The 24,155-nt window shown below is 48.3% G+C and overlaps 1 protein-coding gene across 7 annotated transcripts in view; it reads left to right on the forward strand.

Annotated features, from left to right (window-relative positions):
* Window positions 1-24,155, forward strand: part of LOC138582827 (manganese-dependent ADP-ribose/CDP-alcohol diphosphatase-like) — a 464,319-nt gene that overhangs the window by 186,605 nt on the left and 253,559 nt on the right. For 3 of the 7 annotated variants that reach the window (XM_069654493.1, XM_069654496.1, XM_069654492.1), the window contains exon 1: window positions 23,264-23,380. The exons of 3 other annotated variants lie outside the window; for them this stretch is intronic. Coding sequence is in view for 1 of the 4 variants with exons in the window: in XM_069654492.1 (XP_069510593.1) it covers window positions 23,346-23,380 (35 nt within the window). In the remaining 3 variants the exon portion in view is untranslated. Of the gene's footprint in view, window positions 1-23,217; window positions 23,381-24,155 lie in introns of those variants that run through there. One more of the 7 variants, XM_069654495.1, reaches the window with a different exon arrangement.

Below are 24,155 nucleotides of genomic sequence, written 5' to 3' on the forward strand. Positions count from 1 at the left end.
CTCAAGATCAGCTTGGCAAGCTACACAACCTCCCCAGACTACCGATACCACTCATTTAACAGGACAAGACATTCAGTATCAAGAAGTTAGAGCAGCTGGTCCTGGGTACGAAGAACCTATACTGAGCATCAGTTGTCTTAATGCTTCCCCTGTAACTACTAACCACGATAACTCCAAGGTCAGTCTTCAGATTGTAACATCTGGCTTTTCTGCTACACCAGATTCCGAAGTTGTAGAACTGGCTAATGGAACATACCAGTTCCAAGAACAGCTCTTGCGCCTTAAAAGACAAACCCAAGACCTCTATGATGAATTTGTCTATCTGCATTATAAGAATCTAGCAAAGGGACACAATTTACCAGACCATCTGACACTATGTCCAACACCAGACATTCTGTCTTTAGAGTTTAACAGATTAAGGCCCGTACTGGTAACACAGAAGAGGATACAGACTTATACAGAGCAGTTGGAAGACCTGAACTTGGTATATACATACCAGTTAAAGCTTGACACCGCTCATTCACTTACTAGCCACAGTAACACAGGCTGTCGATCAGATAGTGAAGAATGGACTCCGCAGTGGGCCAGATCGCTCACACGGCCATTACACCAAAGATCAAGTGTAATCCTCTGACTGGAGATTCCGCTGAGTCAAAAGATTGTTCCATTCTTGCCCTTGATGTCGGTCCTTTACTCCCACTTACTGTTATGTTTACTGCAAATTGCTTAAAGCGGTAGTTAGCCTCAGTAAATATCAAAGGTTTAAACCCGCTCACCTTGACAATTCGGAGATCGAATATGGAAGAGACAAATGCAGCAGTGAAAGTTCCCCTGAGACAGTCCTGGCCCCTCCAACCCGGAAAGAGAAGAAACCGGGGGAGAGGATAGGATCGCCAGGGAAACCCTCTAATGGGAAGAAAACCCTGGTCGAGTCTGGAATCTCGTCGATCGGGAAGTAGTTGTAGCAGAAGAATCCTTGAGAGGTGGTTTCAAACGGAAGTTGCACAGGATATCTCTTCTGAGTAAACAAAAGGAATAAGATAGTATCAGAGAGATGGAAAAGGTAAGACAGCCAAAATAGAAGGCGGAAGGGAAAAGCTCTCACCCTTGGAGGGAAGGATTGGGACTGAAACTTCGGAACTGGACTTCGGAAGAACAAAGGAAGAGAGGCAGGTCGTCTGCAAGAACAGACAGGTAAGTGATCCTAATCGGGGCTAGAAGGGAAGACTCAGGGAATAAGGAACTTACCCAGACAGGTTTCAAAGCGGAAGGTAATGCCGTGGAGGAGGTTCTATAGACGGCTAAGTTAAGCAGGATTTGCCGGGTTGGACTGAACACGAAGGGAGCAGTGATTGGATAGCGTGAATGAAGATAATCTCTGAGAGGTAGGTAAAGACAAGATTAGGACAGTTAAAGGACAATCAAGAACTAATAGACAAGTAAGTACAGGATTCAATATCGAACTCACGGAGCGTCGGTAGCAGAAGCGACGCGATGAATCCTTGGCTTGGAGTCTTGATATAGTATCACGTGAGCAGTCTGTGGCGTCTCGGAGAGACGTGAAAAGACTAGACCGTAGCTGTCGGCTGGAGGAACCCGACGGGCATCCATCTTGGAACTGCACTTCCGCACGATACCGCACAAGCGGGTACGGGACCACAGAGTCCATCTACCACAATGTGTAACATTTACAGCCTCTACTGAAGTGACCAGATCTGAGATGTACTCTGCTTCTATGAATATTGGTACTCCTGACCATGAGTCAAGTCCTGAAACATACCCAGTACCTGTCTAGAATCCAACTTTGCCTACTGTCAATACCCCAGATCCATGTATCAACTTGGGCACACACGACTTTGCAGGACAGCCTTCGGAAAGCTTACCCTTTCCTGGTCCTACATCCACCATGCTACTTGTTACAAAATCTGCAAGCCCAATCTCTGCTGCTCCCCCTGCTAGTACTCCCGAATCTGCTACTGATGCCGCATCTCAAATCACTCCTACTGCCTTCGAAGCACCCCCTTCCTCTCTGCCTGCAAGGACAGTACCTGTTGCAAAGCCAGTTAAAAGTTCCCCTATTAAGGCTACAGCTCCGGTTGATCCTGTTGGTGCCATTGCTGCACCTAAACTACCAGTCACGATGCCATCAGACTCAGTTGCGTCCCTGTCCGCTGGTGCTCCTGTGACACCTATACTTCCAGCTGTTACATCATCTGAACTTCCTACTGCCATTCCTGATCTCTCTGCAACTTATGGAGTTCCTGCAACACTTGTTACTCCTGAAGTCTCTGTCGCAAATCTTCATGTTGCCATTGCTGCTTCTGAATTTTTGGACGACCGTACTAGAGCAACCAATTCAGCTGAATCTCTGGTTCCACCTTTCAGCACTGTTGTGTAAAATTTTATGTATGTGACCTTAGGCATTTCAAACTCTCTCTAGGATCGTAGTAGTGAGAGGTAATCATTTCTCTAGTGCCGTACCCCGGCACGCTTCTCCTTACACGTTCACCGTCCCTTTTTGAGAAATGTTCCCCCGATAACAAAAAATCCTGGGATTTGGCCTCTCTTTTATAATACGAAACAATGGCTAATACAATAACAATTGTAACATGGAATATCCGGGGGCTAAATAACTATGTCAAATGCCAAAGGGTGATCACGTATATAAGGAGAAACAAAGTGGGAATTGTGTTATTGCAAGAACGCACTTGGATGCACATAAACAAAATAGGCTTGCTAGCGCATTGGGAGGAGTGCTTGTGGGTTACACATATTCAAAATACGCAAGAAGGGTCCTTATTTGGGTAGACCCAGCGGCACCACTGAAAGTACTGACCACAAAAACTGATGACGAGGGCAGAATGGCAATGATACACGGCATGCTAGAGAATCAGTAAATATGCATAGTGAACACCTACGCACCCAACCACGATGCCACTGTCTTATTCAGGTTGCTGTATTCGAGACTAAGTCCTTACAGAGATGGAATAGTGATATGGGGCGGAGATTTTAATTGCACCCTAAATCCTGCAATAGATAGGTCTGACTCAAAACACAAAAGGCCATCCCCCCAGCTAAGTCCTAAGTATGCTTCTGAAGCATTTCCAGCTGAAAGACATTTGGAGGACACAGCATGGGGACAGCAGAATATATTCCCATTACTCAGCCCCAAACAAAGTTTACACAAGACTCGATTATTTGTTCACAGGGGAAGAGCATGTGTTGGAATTTACTGAGACAGATTACCTAGCCAGGGTCCCGTCAGAACACTCACCCCTCTTAACAAAATGGAGTATATCTGCCCTGAGTCCACCCATACCTACCTGGAGATTGAGAAGTGAATCATTATTAGATAAAGCATTCAATGAGAATATTAGGAAGAGCACTGTTGATTTCATAGAAGTAAATGAGGGAAGTGTACAACAGGTGAGCACGGTTTGGGAAACATACAAGGTAGTCATCAGAGGAGAGATGAAAACAGCATCAGGGGGAGTTCAGAAAACTATAACAAATGACCTTAAAGGTATAGAAGAGAAATTATTGGAACTGGAGAGGAGAGCGGGTGTGGATGAAGAGCAGGTGAAGGAAGAAATCAGACTGAGGCAGGCATGTCCAAGGCAGAGGGGTAGGCTTGGAAAATCTAACCATGCAAAATACCTACAAAGACGTAATGCACAGGGAGATAAACCAGGCCGAATGGTCGCCTGGCTGTATAAAAACAAGAACAAGAGATCCCCAATATGCTCCATCAGCAGCATTGAACAGGAAGAGGTAAATACGCAAGCGGGCATCAACAAGGTTTTTTCAGAGTATTATAAAACACTATACACTGACCCCCAGACAGATAGAGAGAAAGACAAGATGCTCTAGATCTCATTACCCTTCCACATCTAGAGGAACAACAATCAAACATACTAGAAGAAGCCATAACCCCAGGAGAAGTGTTAGCTACTATAAGAACATTGCCCTCGGGGAAGTCACCAGGCACAGACAGGCTTACGGGGGAATTTCATAAGGCTTATGCAGGCACGTTGGTGCCTCTCCTGGCCAAGGTGTATAACGAAGTGTATGCTGTAGGAATCCTCCCAGATAGTATGAGGGAAGCTATGATTTAGCTTCGTTGGACACGACTAAGGCATTTGATACCGTTCATTGGGATTGGTTGTATGCCACTAAGGTCAGAATGGGAATAGTGCCGCAATATATGAAGTGGGTGAAACTAATATAAACTAAACCAATGGCTAGAGTCATGACAGATACCACGTATTCAGACAAATGGCAACTGCATAAAGGGACTAGACAAGGGTGCCCTCTGTCACCTATGTTATACATACTTGCAGCGGAGCCCACAGCAGCCTTCCTGAGGCAGGAATATGGTGATGCTGGAATACAAATAGATGGGGTAAGGCATATAGTATCAATGTACGCAGAAGATATGTTATTGTACCTAAGTAATCCAGCGGTAAACCTACAATATGTGCTAGAGGTACTGGACAATTTCAGTATACTGACAGGGATCAGAATAAACAAAAGCAAGTCATGCGGTATTGCCAGCTCTTCCCCTGCCATGGAGCAGGAAACCCTTCAGATACTTGGGGTTGAACATATATCACAATCCCAAACTAGAACACAAATTCAACACAATACATGCTAAAGAAGGGTTAGTAAAATCGATGGAGTTCTGGGGCAAGCTACCCCTGTCAATGGCAGGAAGGGCTGCATTGCTAAAAATGATGGCATTACCAAGTTTTATGCATTGTTTCGAAATGTCCTGTATAACATCCCTAAAACATTATTACTGGAACTAGACAAAATATATAGGGGCTTCCTATGGCAAGGAGGGTGACATAGAGTGGCACTGAATGTATTGCAAAGGCCATATGTGCAAAGGGGGTGGGGAATACAAAATGAGTTATACTATCTGGCATGCCAGTTACAATACATAGTAAAATGGATGGCAGATGCTCCCACGAGAAAGACTACTCTCCTACTACTGCCAATAGAAAGACTACACCTGTCATGCCCGCGCCGCTGGCGCACACATTGGCAACCATTATGGACTACTTGGTACTCATTGATCCTTCTAATACTCTTTGAACAACTCCTATTCACGCCTGGGTCTTTTATTTCCATTTGCTCAACTTTGGTTCTTTCTTATTTTATTCAATCAACTACATTTACGATAATGCACCTGGCTACAGTCCTCAATTCCTGGCTATTCTCAATCATCGTTATTGGGACCACAATCCCCAGAAGCCCTAGCAGCCAGTGCTGTTTCCACCTGCTCAGGACCAGAGAGGGAGGAGGCAGATTGTCTTCAGGTGTGCTGCTCCAGGTACTGTCAATTAGCCTGCCTCAGAACAGGGCAGGGCTGTATATAAGCAGCTGCCTGCAGGAGCACAGGGTCTTGCAGCTTGAGATCTCCCTGCTCCTGTTTGCCTTGACCCTCTACTTTGTGTGCTGTTCCTGTTGCTGCAATATCCTGATTTGATCCAGTGCCCTTTGCGGGCACCCTGCCTTGCAGCCGATCACGCTCCACTGCCTTCTACCTACAGCCCTTGTCCTCTGGGCTTCCTGCCTTGCAGCCTACTACAGTCCTCTGCAGCCCTCTACAGTCAGCGGCCCTGCTCTTCTGGGCTCACTCCCTGCTGCCCTGCTCTTCTGGGCTCCCTGCCTTGCAGCCGATCACGGTCCACTGCCTTCTACCTACAGCCCTTGTCCTCTGGGCTTCCTGCCTTGCAGCCTACTACAGTCCTCTGCAGCCCTCTACAGTCAGCGGCCCTGCTCCTCTGGGCTCATTCCCTGCTGCCCTGCTCTTCTGGGCTCCCTGCCCTGCAGCCTGCCTCACTCCGGCTGCCTACAGCCCTTGTCCTCTGGGTTCCCTACCTCGCAGCTTGCAACCCTCTGCTGTCTCCAAGCCCTTGTCCTCTGGGCTCCCTACCTTGCAGCCTGCACCTCTTCGCTGCCTACAGCCCTTGTCCTCTGGGCTCCTTCCTTGCAGCCTGCTCCCTCCGCTGCCTACAGCCCTTGTCCTCTGGGCTCCCTGCCTTGCAGCTTGCTACACTCCTCTGCCTTACAGCCTGTTTTACACTTAGCTGCCTACAGCCCTGCTCCTCTGGGCTCCCTACCTCGCGGCCTATTCTTTTGGGCTCTCTGTCTGTCGCCTACTACTAATCTCTCTCTGTCCTGTTCTTCTGGACTCCCTGCCTTGCAGCCTACTACAGTCCTCCGCAGTCCACTACATTTTGCCTGCACCTAGTGCCACTCTTGACTGCAGACCTGCTTCCTACTTTGCAGCCCTTCTGTTTTTCTGACTGCTGCTCCCTTGTTCTCTTCCTTGAGTCCTCTGTACTCCACCTTAGGTTATCTACTTCAGTCTAACTGCCTTTCCTTCATTTTATATCTGTTCTTGTCTTCTCATGGGTCTTATGTAATCCCTTTGTACAGAGCTTGCCTGTTGGTTTCCGGCAGGCAACCTCTGCCCCTTCCCTTGTCGCGTTTTCAGTGTTACAGACACCCACTGCTGTTGTTCCCAGCCATGAGCATACAGCGTGGGCCTCTGTTATAGCAATCTGTGCAGAAGGCTGGAGTTTCCTAAGGTTCGTGGAACACTCTTTCCCATTTCAGCATACACCCCAAGAGGGAATCCAGTTTGTTTGTACCTTTGTATCTTTTGCCCCTTTTGGCTAACAGCTACAGTTTCCTACTCTTCTTTCTTGTTGAACTTCCTGCTGTGTGTGCTTATCTGCTACCTTACTTCAGCACAGCCACCCAAAACCTACGTGGGTACCCTGTGTCACTCTTGACAGAGTGCCATTCCTAACAATACCTCAGGGATTTGGTTTGGACTCCCACTAAAGGACAGCATAGTCACCCTTACTTAGTGAAGTTGGGTATCCAGACCCCTATAGCGGTGGTAATGGAAGATATGCATGGCTATAGGGCAGGTGTGCAAGCACAATGAGAATCCTGTGGCATAGCTAAGATAGGATACCTCAAGAAGGAAAAGGGACTCTTGGAATTCGCAGAACTGCAAGATGGTATGGGAATACACAAGGGTCAATTCCTGTTAAATAGAACTGTGATAGGAGTAATAAATAGGGTAGGTGGACAGCCGTCACGGAAGAGTCAATAGGGAGTGAAGAGGTAGAGACATTGCTAAATGTATCAGAGGGAGGGCACGCCATTTATAGAATATACGAGGTATGATAGATCGTAACTCAGGGATTGAATTGAAGTGTACGGGGAGATGGGAAAATGAACTGGGGAAAACGTTTAAAGACAAAGAATGGCGCGCTATAGTCCTTTATCACAAAAAGGTCTCTAGAAATGCTAGACTACAATTAATTCAGCTCTATATTAAATAAAGGGCATACCTTACGCCAGCTGCAATAGCAAAATTTAAGGGGGCGGCCAGGCAGGAATGTACCAGATGCAAGGAGGAGAACGCCGACTTGATAAATATGTTTGGGGGGGATGCCCTGTGGTACAGGTATTTTGGAGCGGGGTGGCAAATAAAGTGGCCCAAGGAGGTATTAATCTTGATATACAGTCCCCGGGAGCATGCATGTTAGGCCTCTTCACGACAAGTGTGAAGAACAAATCGTTGAACAAGATCAAAGACCTAATGTATAGCCATGAGGTGGAAAGACACTAAGGAGCCGAGTATTGACAGATGGTGGGAAGACCTGAAAAAATGGGCAACAGCAGAACCAGGAGTATGGGAAAAGGCTCTGATGGAACAAAGACAAGAAACTGGAACAGACATCCGACAATGGATTGCCCTTACGGTGACACTGTTTAATCATGGGCGAAGACACTATGCAAAACACACGAGAAAGAGCAGGGGAAAATGTATTTTAATACAGAAATAAAGCAGACTATACACAGGCAGTTAAGGGGGGGAGTTGTGAAGTTTTAAGGGGAAATACTAGAAAGGGATACCGAAATATGATCATGTACATTACTGTTTTGTTATTGTTATAATGTAAAAACGAATAAAGATTTTTTTAAAAAAGAATAGGGAGAAACGTAGGAGCCCTGTATAAGTAGAGGCCTCGGGAAAAAGTAGTGGTTGTTGTTTTAGCTTATTTTAGTTATTTTCAGTGTATTTGTTCATATTTATGGAGGAGACTCAGGGGGGGCGTGGATGGTGTGAATGGGAAGTGAGTAGAGAAAGTGTGTAGGGAGTGCATGGGGATGCTCTAAAAGGGGAGAAAATAGTCTAAAGTATATGTTTTTCGATATAAAAATAATTGTGACAACATTAGTTGACAGTACAGAGATAACAGTAACGTGCATGTAATAAGGAGTATTGACCGATAATACATGACTTGAAGGTGTGGGCTGGCAGGGAGAACACTGCAAACAAATTGGTGACATGCACGCTAGACAGACGACAACCATGGGGACAGACACGCCCCTAACCCACATATGTAAGGCCCTACCCCCTCTACAGTGACAAAATCAAGAAATATAACAGTCAATGGGTGATGGAAACTACAGGGGAAGGAATGCCCACTCCTGGCCAGAGGGGGGATCCTTCGATAAATGTCCATTAGACCATATGTCAACATACTTGACTGCCAAATATAAGGGGAGGCCATTACAGAACCGATGAGAGGTATTGGACTTGTGGAGGGTGTTTGAGGAAACAGGGGACCCAGAGATGGGAGGCGTGATGCCAGACAAGGAGACAGTGACTGACACGGGGGAGGGCGAGAAGGGGGTAGAACAACCGAAGAAACTTTATCCATTACTGACTAAACCGGCGTAGGGATACACAAACCCGGCCTATGTCTCTGGGGGAATGATTTTAGCAGATGCCGGTGCAGCCCCACCCCCTCCATATGCTGCAACCCTGCAGTATCCACTAACACAGGGGTGAGGCGCTAGAGACCTCGAAGTGGCGTTATCCACTACACGCACAGAATTAGTTAGATTACACGCAGCATGCGAAACAGCAAGGGCAGCAGAAGTCCCCATGCTGCCCCCAGGTACCCATGCCATAACTCCTGGGGAAAGGTGGAAATCTGGGGACTTTTTGTTTAGGATTGACAGCGCACCTATAAGAGCTGTACATGTAGAGAGAGAAGGGAAGACATATAGCCTGGGGTACGAGAATGTAGGGTCGGCAAGGGGGATGAGGAAAATTGGAGCGATTTTGATGACAGAGGAAGGGGAAGTGGGAGGGGCTGAGGGAGCACCCCCACCACACCAAGAGTAGAAAGCCTGTGGGAAGGAAGGTTGAGGGAACGGTTTTGGAGAATAGCGTTAGCAAAAAAGAAAGGAAGTGGCCTGAAAACAGGGAAAAGCAAACCGAAATTGCAAATATGAGTGCGTTGGGAAGGCGAACGACTAATGGGAGTTGCTCTGTTTGTTCTCTAATACCACATGCATCTGGGGCACCCAAAATCCTAATACCACAAGAGGTACCATTAAATAAAACAAAATGTCTGATTCATCTTGCACTATGTAGGATAAAAGGCACTTTTCAGGCACACAGTGTTCACTTACAACTCCTCGAGCCAGATACTCAAAAATGCAAAACCAGCTCCACCAACCCCAACTGTTTCAAGGAAGCATTCCTTGCTATACAAAGTACAAAGTATATGGACAATAAGTGGCAAGAAGCAACTTTCATGTGCAAAGCAGAAGGAGTTGTCGGTTACTCAGAAGAAACACTAGCCCTCGTTGAGCAAGCATGTGCACAAATATGGACAGAACATGTTGCAACACTGTCATGGGTCACTCTTAGAATTCGAAGAACTGTGTGTTGGTCAATACCCCGAATCACCACCTCCTCCTCCTCCTCGCCTGAATCTGGTCCTTCTGATGAACTTTCCTGTCTGATCAGACCTGAAGATAAGGGGGTGCCGTCCACACCTTCTACAGGAATTGGAAGCGTGTTTTTCCTTCTCGGTACAGCATGGTCTTTGGCCCATTGATTGTTCATGACATTCCCGGCTGCTCCACAATCTAGCATGGCAAGACATTCAACTGTGATATCCTTCTTCCACTCTAGGACCACCAAAAAAAACATTAACTGGTGAGATGGATCAGGAAACTTGGGTGAGTTAGTGATAGAGGTACTGGCCATTGGAACCCCTTCCGTGTCCCTGATCAGGGTCGGGGTCTTTCGTTTCCCGACCTCCTAGGAGGCACTTCGGGACAATCTTGCAGAAGATGTTTCTCAGAGCCACAGTACATACATAGGCTCAAGTCCTTATGTCGTTTTCTTTCAACTGCAGTCAGGGGACCCCTGGCCGTACCTATTTGCATAGGCTCTTCTGTCGTCGGTAATGGCCTTTCTGCCGGGCTTGGTGTGTAGGATGGTGAGACAGGTGTAATACCAGGCTTGTACTTCCTTTGTTCTGTCCGCCGTTCAGAAATGCTGTATTCAATCTGAAGGGCTAAGGTAACCAGTTCCTGAAAAGAAGCTGGTCTGGCCACCCTAGAGAGTTCATCTTTTATTTCATCATGTAATCCTCTTCTGAAGAGTGTTTGTTTGGCTGAGTCCGGCCATCCGGTCTCCATCGCTATCCTTTGAAAGTTAGATACGTATGTCTGCACGTCTGCAGCACCCTGCTTGGTGTGCAAAAGGTTCTCGTATGATGTATACAGCACTTCGGGTCTTTCAAACCTAGTCCGGAACTGTTGAACGAAGGTTCCATAATCATTCAATACAGGATCGGAGTCTGTCACAAGCGGGGTAGCCCAGGCCAAAGCATTTCCCCCTAGATTGGAGATGAGAAATCCGACCTTTGCCATGTCTGATCCAAACATCTTTGGGCGAAAAGTAAAGTAAACTTGACAAGCGTCAAGAAATTCTTTTATCCTTTTAGGATTGCCTTCGTATTTGCCACAGGGTAGAAGCATTGGCGGAAGGTCGTCACGAACATTTTCCCTTTGAGTGATTTGTTGTCTCAAAGCAGCATTAACCGCCTTCAGAGCATTATTCTCTGCTTTCATGGACTGTAGTTTGGCCGTGATTCCTTGAATGGCATTGACCAATTCCTGATATTGCTCTAAACTGGCCATCCCTGGGCGTTGCAAACTCTCAGAATTCGAAGGAACTGTGTGTTGGTCAATACCCCGAATCACCACCTCCTCCTCCTCCTCACCTGAATCTGGTCCTTCTGATGAACTCTCCGTGGAAATCGTTCTTCTGTCTCTCCAGGCGGTGTTTTGCTTTTTTGTGCAGAGTTTAGGACGGACTCTTCTGGAGACCACCTTGCCAGTAAGCTATCTGCTTGGCAGTGAGACCCCCAGGGAGTCCGCTCCCAATCCCAGGGAAAAGCGTAGCTAAAAAACCCTGGTATGATGTTTCGCCCGCACAGCAGATGCCAAAGCAGGTGAGTACTACAAATCCCAGAAGGCTCTTCTGGTGGCTCGGAGTATGCAGGCTCCAAAGGATTCGAGTAGAGCAAGAATCCAAAACAATCCAGAGCGGGAAGGTAGCGTCAGAGAGGAGGAAGCGGCTTGTAGTCCACAATCAGGTAAGCAAGGGCGGAGCCAAACAAATTAAGTAAGGTACACAGAGACGCAAGGCAGGAAGAAACTGGAGAATACGCCAAGCGGGAGACAGGAGCAACGTACATACCCAGAGGGGTCGAAGGAGTAAACAGGAGGGAGCAACAGGACAGAAGGGTGGAGGGAAACAGAAGCGGAATATTCACTAGGCAGCGCGAAGGAAAGAAACTCAGCGTCTTCACCCAAAGCGGAGGCAAGGGTTGCAACGCATCGGCGTTTCTGCCGGGTGTGTACTTGTAGGCGTCACACTTGCTGGAGGTGTGGTGAGCGTGTCGAAAACTAGACTGCTGCAGGCTGTTAACATTCTAACCCTTTTTCCATCGCTTCCACATTCTCCACGGCGCGCGCGCCATGACAGTCACAGCGATTGAAAAACCGGTGAAAGTACACCAAGAAGAAAGATATGAACTTCGTTTTTACAGCGAAGGAACTGTCTCAATAGGATCAAACAAATGATGCAATCGAACCTTGCTCATTCTAGATCTCAGAAAAGGCCTGCAGCGCTGATGGACTACTACTGGGTATGTGTCCAGAAAGCATACTTGCACCTCCCGTTGAACCCTTTTGGTCCTTTTAATTAAGGTAACACATCATAACATGGATCATATGGAGAATAACTCTCACACCAAACATGAAGACTGACTCAGGAAGTTGGCAAAACGTTCTGTTTTAATACCAATTATCTAAAACAGCGAGTACAACGGACATCAATGGACGTCTTGCAGCACGATCTCAACACATTTCATAAAAAATAACACTTTTATAGCAAAAACTCATCATACGTGACGTCCTACTATGTGGCAAACTACAAAAACCAATGAGGGATTGTGGTTGGTTCAAGGGGAACATCTAAGTGTACTTTCTATATAGGATAGGATTGTGATTGGGTCTCTATAGTCAGGTGGGCAACTTATGCCCTCCCTTAGTGCAAGTCATTCTTGACAGTGAATAGAAACACAACACCTCATTGGCTCTCAAACTATAAGGTCCTTTGTTATATGGCCTTCTGCAATTGGTTGGCATGCTTGTACCCTCCTGGAACATTCGATTCTCTAGCAGCACATAAGCTAGTACCCCAGGTGCTGGTGGGTGAACATGACCATACCACCCCACCCAATTAGCCCATCATCTCTCATCACTCATACCGTCTGCCATTCAGATTGTCTTTGAACTTGGCCTTGTAGTAGCTTCTCGTCTCTGGGAATATAAGGGAGTGTGAGCACGTTCTTATCAAGGTTCAGGCTTGCATGCCTACGTCTATTCTCATCTTGGACTCACGTGATCAGAGACCGTTAATCGGCCCTTTTAGTAGCATTTAATTGTCTTAAATGAAGAACTTGGCTCTCAGGGTGTTTTCTCTTTGTAACTTAACAAGGGATGCCTCGGCTTCTCACGCTTACTTTTTCTTCGAGGACTGATAATCAGTTTTGGCTGCTCTTAGTCTGTGACACCAAGCCAAACAGTTTTCCTTTGGTCCATCTTCGGTCCTCGAGTTGAGCTTAATAAAATTGTGGCATTGAATTTCTGGATTCTATATACATATATATATATATTGACAGCACCGCCTGCAGTCTATTCACTACGTATAGCCAGCCTTATGATTACTTAGTCTACTTGCGTTACGGCATCTGTACAGTTATAAAATGACTTGCATTTTCTGCAATGCTTCTTCACGCATGCAATTTTCATTCCGCACATGAAGGTCTTCTCATTTCTTTACTTCGCCATCAAATTCTATATCGTTTATGCATTCTCTTCTCTGGTCATCCTTCTTAGAGCGTCACACTAATTTCTCATGAATTTCCAGCTTCTTCTTTTCATGTTTTCACACTTCCTCTGCCATCTCTCCTGGGGACCATCATCCTTTTGGGTATACATCACGTAGGGTTTTCTCAGTGGATACATTGTCTCAAAGGATTCTCGTGATATAGGTACTCTTACTGGTATTGCACATGTCGCAATTTCCGGTTTCCAACATATAGGAAGAATAGGGGTGGGACTTCCTGCAGGGGCATTCGGCTGCTCCTCTACACCGTCATCATGGAGGGGCTACTGTTCACTTGCAACGCTGCATTCGGCCCTGCTTGTAGTACCCGAAGAACACCTAAAGGGGGACCCTTTCCAGACAAAGAACAAGCAGTGCCTGAAACCACAATAATAGCACCCACCCTGTTGCCTCCAGACTTCTGCATCCTCCCAGAAAAGGAACGCCATGACCGACTGTGGAGAAAGAAGCAATCCTCTAACTACTTGTCTCAAGAATCATCTCATCTACTTGCACAAATGCTCAACGAATATAGACTGTACAATTCTGCAGAGACATTTTTTGCATCCCTCGTGCCCAGCATCCAGACTATTGCTAACGCCAAATGGCTCCAGATAGTTAGATGGGAATGGATCCAGCTGGCAAATGATACTGAAGAAGGGTTCAACATCAACAAGGTGGAGCTGAGAGCCCTCAGACTAATGACAATGCAGAACTGCTACGTCCTCGACGTCCTGACGGCCATGGAGGGCAGGGTTTGCAAATAAATCAGGAGTTCATGTTGCACATTCGTACCTTCGACTGACGCTGAAAATAGGACACTATTACATGTCATTGCAGCAGTACATGAACTTGGGGTAAAAATGAAGAAGGAAGCAGGGATCCAGGAGGACGATTGGGTGAACATGACATTCGGCTGTGTACCATCCTGGCTTGTAACAATGGTAAAGATGTTGGTCCCTATCATCGTGTTTATTTTGGTGATTTTCTGCATGTGACAATTGGGGCTGCATTGTTGTGCCATAGCAGTACCTAATAGTGCATTGATGATCGTGACAGTTGGGAAAACTCATAATTAAACACCTCGTGATACACAGGAAGTAGAAATCCAGACAGAACATAACAATGACCCTAAATACCGTATGATTGCTGTCTATCAAGGGCACGGAGATGAGGTGGACACTCTATACCACACAACCATTGCACTCCCACCAGACCCCGAAAATGACAAGGAAGGTTTGGGTGAATTTAGCAGGGGATGGGGGATGCATATACATGACCTGCACGCCTGCAAAATACGCTCAGAGTGAAGAGAGCCTAAGACATGTTTGTAGAGCATGGATGCCCATAAAAGGGACACCTGCATGGGAAGAAGCAGAAAGACGGGCGAATGAATGGAAATATGTGGGGGAGGGTGAATTTGTTACTGTAGAAGTAACGAGAGGGGGGAATGTTGGGATGGAAATGAGCCAATCCAACTGCCCTAGGCGCTTCCAAATAAGGCAAACCCCATATGAGGTAATGTAACTTACATGGGGGAATAGTCTGCACCACCTGGTACCATGTAGAGACCTTGTAGCGCATAGAAATTGATGTTTAGCACTAGAAATGCCTGCATTCCACGATGCCATTTTATAATAGGCCCCAAACTGGACAAGCCGCAGACCCATGCGGCTCGTGTTCACCGGTCACAGAGTCTAATTTCTACAGAGTATGCTGGCTCTGCTTGAACCTTGTTCCCACGGAAGTCCATTTCCAGCTTGTCCCTGCAGTATTGCTAATACTCAGTATCGCCTTCAGGAATGTGCCCGACACACAGCGTGAGACAGTTCCAGGCCCCAGGATGTGTCTATTCATCTCCACTAAACTGCCATTGAGCCGCTGACCCCCACCCAGCCTGTCCAGTGCTGACCGCACATCACTAATCCTACCCCCACTCCCTCGGCTCTCTGATAAGCACCCGACCCCCAGGCCCTAACCTCCATAAAGCGCCCACCGAAGATCTAAAGCCCACATGACTGTATTTTTCCCTAGCAGCAACACACGTCTCCAGTAACATGAGATACGCGGAAGGGTAAATCAAAGATCAATCCCCAGAGGGGAGACATTAGGTGTGGGGACTACGGTATCAATGGAGCCCTGAATGTATGGGCCAGCAGGACTGTTTTATCCTCCCCTCTCCCTGTCATCCCTTTCCTGTGCCGCCCAGGTGCCTGCCATAATGAATGAATAGTCCATGTTAGTTTTTTATTTTAGTTAGGAAAGGTGTTTTATGCCTGCCCTGACCTTCACCGCGAGGATGAGCCCAGCTGACCCACGTGGAGCCAGATCGACGGAGAAGAACCAGCAGATTACTGCTTGGCCTCCCCTATGGAGCAAGCCCATGTGTAAGGTGCCTCCAACCAGGAGCACCAAAATTTCCTGTATATTGATGATGCTTTTCGTGTTTATAACCCCATGTTTAATGATGCAAGACCAGAGCGCTCTTGAGCAGCAGAGTTCTTTGCTGGCATTTGTATTTTGTACAAGTAAACCTTGTTATCCTTGCAAAGCTATCTCTTGGCCTATTTCCCTAGTGGGTTGTATTTACTCTGGATTGTGCCTATAGAGGGACTTGCCTTCAAGATCCTCAGGTCCTGGAATTGGAGAGCATTATCTGCAATTGGCAGGCCCTGTGGGAATTTGCCGGAGTTGTGAAAGATCAGCCAGTATTGGTCAGGACGGACACTTCCACAGCCTTAACCTACATCATCCGACGGGGGGGGAGTCGTGGTCTGTCTCCCTGAACTCCCTGGTGTGGGAAATAGTGTCCAATGCAGAGACTCACCTATGGTTCCTAGTGGCGCACCACATCAGGGGGATAGAGAGTGTAGTGGCAGACCGGCTGAGCAGGGTTTTCATGTCCTCGCAAGAACTGCCCCTTTTGGGCAGAACCTTCTTGGCCATCTGCCAGAGGTTCGGGACCCCCAGGATCGACTACTTTGCCTCCCCAGCATCAGCAAATCTCACATTGTTTTGCTCTCGATTTCAGGAAGTAGGAACCTAGGCAGTGGATGCTATGAACTTAGTTTCGCCCAAGGAACTTTTTTTATACCTTTCCTCCAATATCACTGATTCCCAGAGTAGTTAGGAAAATCAGAGAAAGCAGATCTCAGGTGATTGTAGTGGTTCCCCTACTGCCCAAGGAGGAGTTGGGTTTCCATGTTTTTGGAACTCCAGACCCAAGAGGGGTGGAGAATTCCGAAATGGCTGTGTCCGTTGTGGCGCTGCCCCTTTAAGGGCGGGCGCACGCGACAGAGTGACGTGCTGGGCATTCCCGGCCACCGCAGAGCGAACCGGGGAGCCGGAACCAACAACACTGTGTCCATGTGTGTCTGTGAAAAGGTGGGGGGCTCACGGGCCACATGGATAGTGGCAACGAGTCGGGATTGTAACCCAGGAACGGCAGTGACTTTCGACAGTGATTTCTTTGTTGTGCTTACATGAATCTCACCGTTCTAAACATGCCGCGGAGAGGGATACAAACCATGCGGTCGGCGGCCATTTTAGAATCCGGGCTTAGGAAGGTTGCAGCTTCTTTATGAAGACACAGTGAGCCATCCAGGCCCAATTATTGTAACTTATTGTGGCAGACAGCCATATCTTGCACATGATGTGCTTTTTGAGGTGAATTCTGAACATCTCCACTCATTTTCATCGAGTGTTGGGTGTGGAGCCAGGAGAAGCCTGCTGTTGTGCATGTTCCCTGGGCCCACCCTACTCAATTTTTGGGGCCTTTAGCCTGAACTGTGTCTGCAGCATCTGCTCCCCATTGGTTTGGGGCATTGTGCCTGTTGGGGCTTATACATCCATGGATGCCCATTTGAAGAGTTGGTGACTGTGAAACATCTTTAGCCTGCCAGTGTCCAGTGGAAGGGGAACTAAAGGAGGTCCACGCTGCAAGGTGATGTGGTGCGAGTTGTGGCCCTATTCAATCCATCTGGGGTGCCTGTGCATTCGTCACCATGAATGTCGACCAAGCTGCGGCCCAGCAACAAGCCCCTGCAGCGGCAGTCCAACAGCCACCACCAGCACTGCCACCAAGACCACTACTGAGACCACCGGGGGCCCTGCAGCCAATGCCTGAATTTGATATTTCAGGTGCACCTTCCAGTCTGGGGCCCAGGTGGAAATTGTGGATGGACAGGTTAGAAATGTACTTCAGGGCCACCATGGAAACCAACAACGACAGCAAGGTGGCTAACCTTTTGTACTGCGCTGGGCCTGCAGTGCATGAGGTGTTTCTGTCCCTCTAGCCTCAGGATGGCTCGTATGCTGCGGCAAAGGACGCCCTCCATAACTATTTTCTTCCCATGGAAAATGCAGACTATGAACATTTTCTTATGCGTACGGCCCGCCAGAAAGACAATGAGACGTTGGACACATGCTATGGGAGGCTGCGCAGGTTCGCAGTGCCCTGTGCATGGAATGACACCGACACAATGATCAGGAACCAGCTGATTCAGGGGTGTGTCTCTGGAAAGCTGCGCCGACAGATCTTGAGAGAACCTGGCATCACCCTCCCTCGCATCTTAGAACTGGGAAGGTGTCATGAAGTGTCTGAGCTACGGGCGTCCCGCGCGGAGGCAGGAGTACGTCCCAACAAGGTGGAGGACATCTGTGCTGTAGGCAGAGGCAGAGGATTCAGATGATCGGCGGGCGGTCAGCATGACAGAGGGTCGGCGCCGGTCAACTCGTGCATGAAGTGCGGGTTTGGGGTTTGACCTTGCACATTGTGTGGAATGCCCAGCCATCGGAAAGTCTTGTGGCCGCTACGGTGCCTCTGACCACTATGCCCGCATGTGCAAGGCCCAAAGTCCTATGGTTATTCCAAGAGGTCCCGTCCGGGCTGGCTTCTTCCGCCAGCAGTGCTCATCGAATGTGGCCCAGGTAGACCAAGGGGACGACGGCAATGGCCCAGAAGGTGAGGAAAAGGAGGAAGAAGAAGAAAATGTGTTCTTTGTATCGAGCGTGGGTGTCTGGCGCTCAAAGTCCAGGCGGCAACCCCAATGCCACGTACTAGTCAATGAAGACTCTGTTCCGCTGCTTGTGGACACTGGCGCCTCTGTAAACGTAATGGCCAGAGAACATTATGATGCTATGCAATCCCCACCAAGACTCTCCACGCCCAAGGCTTGCATCTTTACCTTCGGGGGCGGCACAACCAATACCGCTTGATGGTGCGTTCGTCGCAGATGTGAAGCATGAAGGGCAAAGATTTTTGCAAGTTTTTATGTCACTTCGGTGAGCAGCAACACGCTACTGAGCTGCCTGGCGGCAGAGGCCCTGGGCATAGTGACTTTCGCATACTCGGTGACTTATAGGATATCCAGATGCTGCTGGACAAACATTCATCTCTGTTCGAAGGCATTGGGCGGATGACGGGAGACCCTGTTCGGCTACACATCGATGATTCCATTCAACCTATGGCATCGAAACATCGGCGGGTGCCATTCCACCTGAGGGACCTTGTGGATCAGGAGTTAGACAATCTAGTCGGACTGGACATAATTGAGAAGGTGGAGGGCCCCACTCCCTGGGTCTCTCCGATCGTGATCCCCCGAAAGCCGAAGCAGCCTGACTCGGTCAGGATATGTGTGGACATGCGCATACCTAACAACCATCGATGACATTATCACCGAGCTACAGGGTGCACGATTTTTCTCTAAACTCGACCTGCGAGCTTGGTACCATCAAGTGGTGCTCCATCCAGATTCCAGATACAACACCACATTTACCACCCATCAGGGCCTATACAGGTACAATAGACTCAGTTTTGGGGTGTCTTCGGCTGCAGAGGTCTTCCAAAATATCATCAGAGGGGCCCTCGCAGACCTGGAAGGAGTGCTCAACATCAGCAATGATATTCTGGTGTTTGCCAAGTCCGAGGCAGAGCATCTATCCAGGCTAGCAAAGACATTTGAGCGCCTCCGGTCCCTGGATCTAACCCTGCATCGTGACAAGTACGAATTTCTCAAGACAGCCATTGAGTTCTTCGGCTTTGCCTTCAAGAAGGGTGGGGTGTCGCCCGGTCTGCTGAAAGTGAGGGACATCCAGGAAGCCCGACCGCCTGAAAACGTGACTGAAGTTAGGAGCTTCCTGGGCATGGTCACATACTGTGGCTGATTCATCAGGAACCTTTCCTCGCGGTCAGAGCCACTGCAGAAACTCACAAAAAAAGAAGTCACCTGACAGTGGGGGCCGTTGGAACAAGCAGCCTTTGATGACATTAAGGGTGCTCTCACCGCTGAGGACACCGTGGCCTTCTTTGATCCGGCCCTACAGACGGAGATTGTGGGCGATGCAAGCCCCTATGGTCTCGGGCAGTGCTTACCCAGGTAGATGCCAATCTGGAAGTCCGGCCGATAGCATATGCCAGCAAGGCAGTGTCGGACACTGAACAGCGGTACTCACAGATCGAGCGAAAGGCGCTGGCGGTCTTGTGGGGCTGTAGGCACATCAGACTGTACGTGCTGGGGAGGCCGTTGACGGTGGTCACGGACCACAAGCCTCTGCTCCCCATCCTAGCAGGTTTTTCCTCTAAACCACCTGTGAGGATAGAACGCTGGATGATGGTGCTCCTGGAGTACGGCGTGTCACTGGTATATTGACTGGGCAGCAACAATGCCGCAGACTACCTCTCCAGGCACCCGAGGGGGGATGACCAGCAGTCCAGGTGTACGGAGGAAGCGGACGAACATATCCGGCTGGTGGTCCAAGCAGCAACGCCCAACTCGGTGCCGGTGGAAGAACCGGAGCGGTCCTCGGTGGATGATGAGTGCTTCGACATTCTGAAAACAGCCATGGAGCACAGCGCATGGAGGACTGTGATGGAGTCACTGGCCCGAAGATCGCAAGATTCCAAGGTAACCCTGGAGCAGCTGTGGAGGGTGTGCGAGGAGCTGGCGTTCTCGGAGACTGGCCTGCTTCTTCGAGGGGACTGCATAGTGGTGCCACAAGCTAAGGTGCAGCAAATCATCGAGCTGGCACACCAGGGGAACCAGGGTGTGCCAAAGACAAATGCCTGCCTCCGACAGAAAGTCTGGTTCCCGGAGCTGGAAAGGGGAGTGGAGGAGCTTGTGGCTTCATGTGTCTGGTGCCAAGCGGCGTCACCTGCGCTAAGGGAGCCGACCATTGAAACCATGCCCAGAGGGACAAGATCATGGGAGGTAGTGTACACAGACTTCGGATCCACGACCAGGGGCACACACTTCCTGGTGGTGGTTGACGAGTGGTCTCGATACCCGGAGGTGTTATTCGTAGAGTCTGTTGCATTTGAAAAAGTGGTGGTGGCGCTGGAGAAGATCTTTGCCACCCACAGACTCAGGGCGAGAGTTTTACAGACCTGATAAGAGGATATGGAATACACCACAGGAAAGTCACCCCGCTGTGGCCCAGAGCTAATGGAGGCGGAGCGCATGATGAGAACGCTGAACAAGGTGTTTCCGCATTGCTCAGGGCAAAGGCGAGTGTCTGCAGAGGGCGCTGTATGCTTTTCTGCGAGGATACCGGACCACCCCACACACGTCCACGGGGGTGGCGCCTGCGGAGGCTATGTTTCAGCGCTTTCCGAGGGACATTCTGCCAGAGGTGGGACAGCGTGAGCCCGTGGTCATTGATAATGAGCAAGTGGAAGAGGAGAGAAGAACACGAACAGATCTGGAGAATGCCCGAAGGGGTCTAAGGCCCCCGAGACTTGTCCCGGGGGATGAGGTACTGGTGAGAAACCACCACCCTCAAGGAAAGCTCTCCCTCACCTACGAGCCGGCGCCGCTAGATGTGGTGGCAGTAAAGGGGTTGATGGTCATGGTGTCAGATGGAATGGCCTAAGTCACCCGCAATGCTAGCTTCTTTAAAAAACTGGGCAAGTCCAAGGCAGAGAAAATGGTAGGCACGGACATTGAGGAGGTGCCTGATGAAGGTGGTGGCCCCTCGTTTCTACCGGGGTCTCTGACCCACGAAGAGCATGGCAATGGAACACCGACCCGAGAGACTGGCAGGAGGTACCCCCTGAGGACAGGGCAAGGGAAACCTGCCAGTCTTACGGACTATGTCATGGACTAGATAAACTTTTGTTATGTCCCAGATACTACAGGGGCCGACGCTCAATTGGGAACCAGGGTGGATATCATTAAATGGGTCTCCGGGGACATGTTGGTACAGTGTGCTGTGATGTGTGGTAACTAGTGCTTCCTTTTCATATGTTTTGTTGTTATGGAAAAGGAGGAGTGTGGCGCTGCCCCCTTAAGGGCACGCTCACGCGACAGAGTGACGTGCCACTCCGTTGCGTGCAATATAAATAAACGGGGCGTTCCCAGCTGCCGCAGAGCGACCGGAGAGCCCGAACCAACAACACTGTCCGTGTGTGTCTGTGAAGAGGTGGTAGGTTAACGCCCCACATGTAGAGTGGCAACATCCACTACAAGTAAATCTGGGAGGGGAGCCACAGCATACAATGGTCAGCTTGGAGGTTGAGAGGGATAGATTACTGGCCCAGCAGGTGGCTGAAACATTAAAAGCACCCTGCCACTATAAGTGCATATGACAAGTATTGTGTGAACCTTTTGAAGTGATGTGCAAAGGCTGAGATTGACCCTCTGGAGTGCGACATAGCCGCCACTCTCCAGTTCCTGCAGGATGTGTTTCAGAAAGGGCTGGTGACTTGCATCCTTCAAGCTGAGTGGGCTGCTCTGAAGGCCCTTTGGTTCGGGTCGGAGGGCAAACTGGAAGGAGAAGGATTGGTGGGCAGGTTTCTGCAAAGTCTCTCCCACAAAGGGGTGCACCTTCCTGGGATCTGTGCCTGGTGCTGCAGTTTCTTCAGAACCTCCATTGGAACCCAAGTTCTTGACCCTTAAAACTGCCTTTCTCATTGCAATCATCTCAGCACACTGCCTAGAGGAAATAGGAGCACTATTATGTATATCCTTACCATGAGGCTCTTGAAATGTGATCCCAAGTTTCTTCCAAAGGATGTGTGAAAATCCCATACCTCACAGAATGTGGTTCTTCCTGCCTTCTTCCAGGATCCCAAGAATGCTGGGGAGGAGGGTTGGCATACTATTGATTCTGGAGTACCTTGACATAATGGAGGCTGTCAGGAAATCAGGCAGTCTATTGGTAACTTTTGGAACTACCAGTTCTGGCACAAAGTCCTCGTTTGTGACAATTAGCAGATAGATTCGGACTGTGATCTAGATAGCAAATGAAGAGGCTGGAATTCCCACACCATCATGGGCTGTTGATGCTCAGGGTGTCTACATGCACGAGATTTGTAGAGCCGTCACCAGGGCAGACCCAAATACATTCATAAAACACTACAGGTGAATGTTGACAACCCCAGGAATCGCTCCTTTGGGGGGAGGTTGCACTCCTGGCTGAAATGGGGTGATTACGCCTAATCCTTTTACTGACTTCCCTCCTCACCCGCCCTCGGTGTGGAAGGTTGTTCCATGATCCGGCTTGGTAAAACTAATATGAAATGTTGGTTAAAAAAAAGGTGATATACTGACGGCAACATTTTATTTCCTGCGGAGAAGGCAGGGCCTCACAACGTAGGTACTGTGACGAGGAAGAGTAGGGCCAGATTAATGAAGATTACCGGTGAATAATCGGGACATTAGCATATCAGGGGCAGGCATTGATGAATCGTGGCCACCTTAGATTTATACTTCCTGTTCTGTGATAAGATGTTCCTTGTGTTCCTCTGAGTCATTGTGCGCGTCTACCTCATTAAAATATTAGACTGCCTTGCCCAATAAGTCATGTAAATTCCACAAACGACAGTAATAACAAAAGTACGTCCTTGCTCTCTATGGTCACCATGGAAATATTCAAATAGCTCACTCGAGTTCATGTCTATCATCATGTTTGGTTTCGTCTTAGCGTGAGGAGTATCGAGTCCAGACACACCCACTTGCGCTGTCTGCGCTGCTGTATAGTTCACGTTTCAAATTGCGGGTATGTTCTATTCTTTTGGGCAGGGAGTTCGATATCTGTGTCCGTGTTCGTGATGATATGGCTGGATTTATATGTAATGATAGCAAGGTAATGTAACGGTTTTGATTAACTTTGGGGCTCTCATTATTATTATGATTATTATTATGTGTATCATTACACAGTGTCTACAACCCCTTCTGTAACTGTACTTACCATTAAAATAACGTGGTACATAAGGGCTGTTTCATTTCAATATTTCGTTTATTTTTCGACATAAACAGTTTCATGCCATGTTTGGGCGTGGCCGTGTTCTTTTGTGATTTGCTATAGTGATCCCCGCATCTATCACTCAGAGACGATCAGTCGCGGACCGGGCATGGGGGCTTGGGGGCTTGGAGGCTTGGGGGGGTGGGAGGGCAGGGGTCGGGGGAGGGGAACGAATTAAGTAGTCTCTTTAGAAATGTGAATGGGATGGAGTGATTAGAAGTAAAAAGGGTGCATAACGTTGCATGCTTTACTCAATAATGACTATGGCTTTAAAACCCAAGGGGGATTTGTTAGGCTCACATTTATCTGCATAATGCAATTATGACTTTGCATGCAGGATGGGGAGAATAAAACTAAAGCCATAGTCTTATTGCTCAATATATTTCTATGATAATGTGTAGATATAATTAGTTTACTGTGAAAGGCTACTTTATTATGTAATGTGGTATGCCTCCAAGGCACTGCTATACATGAAGTATTATATAAGCATATGAAATGCAAAGCAAAACCTTATTAAACGTCTATATCAACTAAACTTGGGAAGATGTGCTTAGTTGCTTAAATTGTCCATATCCTAGTTTCACCATTTAACCAAAGTGTGTGATCCTGTGCAAAT

Source organism: Ambystoma mexicanum, chromosome 3q (assembly GCF_040938575.1).
Source record: "Ambystoma mexicanum isolate Mex_15411 chromosome 3q, UKY_AmexF1_1, whole genome shotgun sequence".
Classification (NCBI taxonomy): domain Eukaryota; kingdom Metazoa; phylum Chordata; class Amphibia; order Caudata; family Ambystomatidae; genus Ambystoma; species Ambystoma mexicanum.